This window comes from Amphimedon queenslandica, unplaced genomic scaffold (genome assembly GCF_000090795.2).
Source record: "Amphimedon queenslandica unplaced genomic scaffold, v1.1 AMPQUscaffold_13116, whole genome shotgun sequence".
NCBI classification, from domain to species: Eukaryota; Metazoa; Porifera; class Demospongiae; order Haplosclerida; family Niphatidae; genus Amphimedon; species Amphimedon queenslandica.
The window spans coordinates 82,035-86,584 of NW_003546648.1; the positions used below are offsets into that span (position 1 = coordinate 82,035).

Sequence of the window (4,550 nt, forward strand, 5' to 3'; positions counted from 1 at the left end):
TTAAGACTGGTACCAAGCAATAGCCTCAAACAGTTGACGAGATATGATTACTAGTACCAGCTGTACCATTGACAATGATGTGTAGTGGATCATCATCACCTCGTTCAAAGTGAACCTTTATTGTGTCATACACATCACGCTGCCTTCCTTGAAGATTGTCAGGTATAGCAGTGGTGGTGAATGGAGTTGGTGTGGTTCTCTGTTTCTCCTGTGCAATGAAACTGGCTGCTTCTTCAATGTTGGGATATAATTGTGCCTCTGCTAATCAGTCATAATCCTGTGATGAATATACATCAGGTTGGAGTTGACTGACACATTCATAGATCAGCATCTACTCCTCTTGTGCTCTCTGATGTTGTTTCTGTTGTTGATCATCTTGTGAACTCTATAAATAAATAATAGTTATTCAACAATAAGAAATTAACATTAATAAAATAACAATGGTAATGTAGATGAAAATACACACGAAATTGAGGAACAATAAAACATACCTTTTCATCTCCTTAGTGGTCTCTGTTTGACTGAAGTGCTGCTGTAGCCTGAGTATATACTCCTCAAGGGATTGAGGAACATTTCCAGACGGAAGGAAATCAGCAAACGCCTCAGTGAAGGAGTTGAAGCCAGTCTTTAACTCATTAATGTCTCTGAATGGTTTGTGCTGCATCAGAGACTAACAGCAGTACTGTTCATAGTTGGGACCTGGCGAACAATATGATTTGGGAGTGACTATCACTTCTTTACTCCTCATCTTTGGTTCATTACCAAACTCCTTCGGTACTGTGTACTGACAAATGAAATCCAATAGAGTGATTGAGTTGAACTGTGAAGTGGTTGGATGTGATGTATAGTGATTCAACACAGAATGAGCTGTCACCCTCTCTCCCTCTTCTGTATTGTTTTGAACTTCTCTAGAGCCATTAAGACTGAGGTTGATGAAACTCCTTGATGCTTTGTACAAGGGGAGTTGTAATAGGAGGTGACAGGTTTCTTGTGCTAAAAAGTCCCTCTCTCCAAAGCTGTTGATGAGGAGCTTCTGGACAGCTTTGAGTGATGGATTACCTTCTTTCAAAGAACAAGCAATGTTGGTAAAAGTATCCCTCAAAGACTGAGACCTAGTCTCACTTTTGGTGACATACATGGTGCAGTACTGAACAACCCTGTTCTTTGATACAATGTACTGCATGTCCACATTAGCACGCCAGGATGTTATTTGAATGGGATTGAAGCTGTTAAGCATCCCATCATTACATGCAGTGAGAATTACAGGCTCCTCTTCAGTGATGTTGATGGTGATTTATGCCTTAAGATTTTTAGCAAATTCAAACCGAAACTCCTGCTTTCCATTACGTGTACGGAGACAGTAGGACTTTGAACAGCAAGTGTGTTGTTGGCATGTGGCTATTAGATCAGTCAAGTCTTCTTCAAAATCTGTTACTTCTGAGTATGGCTTGTTACAGTTATGTCAATCAACTGTAGGGGGTGGAGCATCACTAAAATTACTGCCATCAGGAAGGACAGCAGGATTAATGGTAGAGATTATCTCTTCAGCATACTCATTGATCTGTTGTTCAGTTGACTCCACAAGATCAGGTTGTGATGATAGAAGGTTCTCGACATTAAGAGCATTGGGTAGCCAAGCTAGTCCATGTACATGAGGGCTACTACGATGTTGCCACTCAAACCTCATCCAGTAGTCTGTGGCTTTTAGAGTATGGATATAAAAAGCATCAACAAACTTCAGAATTCTATAGTAGAAGAACCAGTCGGCTAAAGCAGAGTTATCAATAACAGCTTTCACACGAGCCTGCTGGATCTTCAGGACAAATGAGGTTGGCTAACTCTGACCACTGGTGATCAGCAGCACTGTGAGTGAAGAAGATGGTGGGCAATCCCTGAGAGTCTATCATAGCAATGAGATGGTTCCTCTCTCTAAACCAGTACTGCATGGTGCCACGTAGACTTGTCCCATAATGAACGACTTTATTTGAGAACCTTTCTCCTTCACAACCGATCATGTCACGAAAATCATCTACAGTAAGATGAGCTTCACCAGGATGTTGTCTGATGTAAATTTGACCAGTGGCATTAGCACGCCATCGTATCTCAGTGTGAAGACCAAAGAAACGAAAGCGAGGGAGCTTAGCGAATCTTCTATCATCTTACTTTATAAGGTGAGTGAAGTAATGACCAGCTGTAATGCCATTCATTTGAGTACCATTAAAATAAGCAGCACCTAATAAAATGTCAATTTATCATGGCATAATTATACAGTCTTACCAGTAGGAAATAGAATAGGGAATGCCATTGAGAAGTATCCCTCAGTCTGGAACTCATTGATAGGAGTCCCTCCAATGCTGGGCCACATGAGAAGAGATGACTGTGGCTGTCCTAATGATTACATTGCTTGCTCAATGGTTTCCCTCTCAGTAGCTGGTGGGGCAGCATTAGGTACATCTTCAGTGGTGGTAGTGTCATTAGATGTTGTTCCGCTTTGAAACTCTACTGGCTGAAATGTACAGAGGTCAGAGAGGTCTCCGTCCTCAGGTAGCATGGCCAATGTGTCCTGATCCAAACTAACTCCAATCTTCTGATAGTAGACATTATTGGCCATCAACCAAGTCAGAGATTCTTTGACGAATCTCCTGCAAACTTGAAAGTCCTTGTGTGTCCTCTCACTTTCCTTGCAAACAACCACAATATTGATCTCAGTTGGCAGGCGGGGTAATCTTGTGGCAAAGGACTTGATGTCTTGTGGAAAGTTGATGACATGTCCACTATAGTCACACTGTCCATGAAGTAGCCTGTAAATGGACATAACAGGCATAATAGCAGACACCAACATTTCCTCTGCTTGTGATAAATCCTAATATAATAAAAATAATAATACATGCATCAAAGTGACATTGTATGTGGCTTTCTCATTGCCGTATAAACAGACCTCCCACTAATATACCACTAGTATCAAATTAATTATAAAAATGAATTACATAACTATACCTGTAACTGTGGTGGTACTGGTCCTGGGTTTATGTTGTTTCCAGATGAGTAGAGCTTAGGAATGTGCTTGTCAGTAGCACACCTACGGCATTCATTGACTCTATTTGGCTGTCTGGAAACTGACATGTTTGGAAACTGTTCCAAACATGTTTCATAGGTCAAGAAAGTGAGAGATGAAATACTTTCATGAAATCCCACCATTTCACTTAGATTAGTAGATTGAAACTCCTGATCCTCCCTTGATGTTCTGTCTCTTCTTTACTGAGACCTGCTTCTGTCAGCTGCTATACGGTAGTCTCTATCAGCAGGTGTCTCCTACTCTCTTCTTGACTCAGACCTGCTTCTGTCAGCTGCTAGACGGTGGTCTCTAACAGCAGGAGTCTCGTTAGCTCTTCTTGATCGAGCCCTTCTTCTCTCCTGACTGGCGTCTCGGTGAGCCCTGTCTCTCAGTCTTCTTGCGGCTAGCCTAGCTTATCTCTCCAGGAGTCTCAGCATCTCTGTGAGCTCTGTCTGCGGCTCTTATAGGGGCTAGCCTAGCTTCTCTCTCTTCAAAAGTCTCAGCATCTCTACGAGCTCTAGCTGCAACTCTTCTCATAGCCTGCCTGGCTCCTCTTGCTTCAGGATTCTCTGTGGCCAGTCTCTGGCTGTAGAGCTCCCTACGACGACTCTTACGAGCTTCTTCTTGATTCATTTCTCTGACTTCACTGTAAAAAATGCCGCCACGTGCAAAATTGCTGAATACTGATTATTTTTTGTTGCAAGCATATGGCTTACATTGGCTTGTGTGCATGCACGTGAGCAAAATTATAGTTAGAGTATAGTTAGAGAATTCTACTGCCCGTACAGACAGACGTTTTCTCCCATTAGTGGGGCGAGCTCAGGCTCGCCCAAATTAGGATCACAAGGAATACAATGTAAAGTTTGGATTCCAATTCTAGCCAAGCCAACAAAAGTAGGAGTAAAGCTGTGTTCAGAAATCAAAAATTAATTGTTTGTGCTTATTACTGCGCTAACGCAAAACGTGTACACCTGCGGTTTCATAATTCATAATTATTATTGTCAACAAGTGGGTAGTCTCGTAGATACCTTTAATTAACAGATATGGGTGTTGTAGACTCCACCTACAAACTAAAATGGAGTCGCTCGTTGACATGGAACTAGTGATTTTGTTGCTTTATTGAAGACTGCGTAGAAAAAATTAGTGTGTGGGTCCGTGACATTTTTTAATGATAGCACAATTATGGTGATAACCACAATCTCGTTAAAGAGATGACACTTAATGACCCAGAAAGTCATTTCAGATACTTTAGATTGTCCAGAGAGCGGTTTGATCATCTCCTAAACATGGTTTGTACCATAAAATATTAGATGCTGGTTTCTATAGCAATTGTTATGTAAGATAAAGCCATTGATTGATTGTCATTATTACTCTTCTTCTCTTCCCAAAGTGAGCCCTGCTGAGAAACTGGCTGTGACACTCGGATACCTGGCAACAGGAGACTCTCAGGTATTCCTAATAATTGTACATTTACAGCTATGGTTTGGAATATCTC

At 41.5% G+C, this 4,550-nt stretch overlaps 2 protein-coding genes across 2 annotated transcripts; both read right to left on the minus strand.

Annotated features, from left to right (window-relative positions):
- Positions 1-670: 670 nt before the first annotated feature.
- On the minus strand, positions 671-1,237 carry LOC105314062 (uncharacterized). Its single transcript, XM_011407988.1, has one exon. The coding sequence runs from the start codon at positions 1,235-1,237 to the stop codon at positions 671-673; it is 567 nt and encodes a 188-aa protein (XP_011406290.1).
- Positions 1,238-1,462: 225 nt separating this feature from the next.
- Positions 1,463-3,123, minus strand: LOC105314064 (uncharacterized). The gene is made up of 6 exons (XM_011407989.1): positions 2,998-3,123; positions 2,400-2,863; positions 2,278-2,354; positions 2,164-2,233; positions 1,790-2,061; positions 1,463-1,701 (listed from the first exon to the last, which is right to left on the minus strand). The coding sequence occupies exons 1-6, from the start codon at positions 3,121-3,123 to the stop codon at positions 1,463-1,465; spliced, it is 1,248 nt and encodes a 415-aa protein (XP_011406291.1).
- Positions 3,124-4,550: the final 1,427 nt, after the last annotated feature.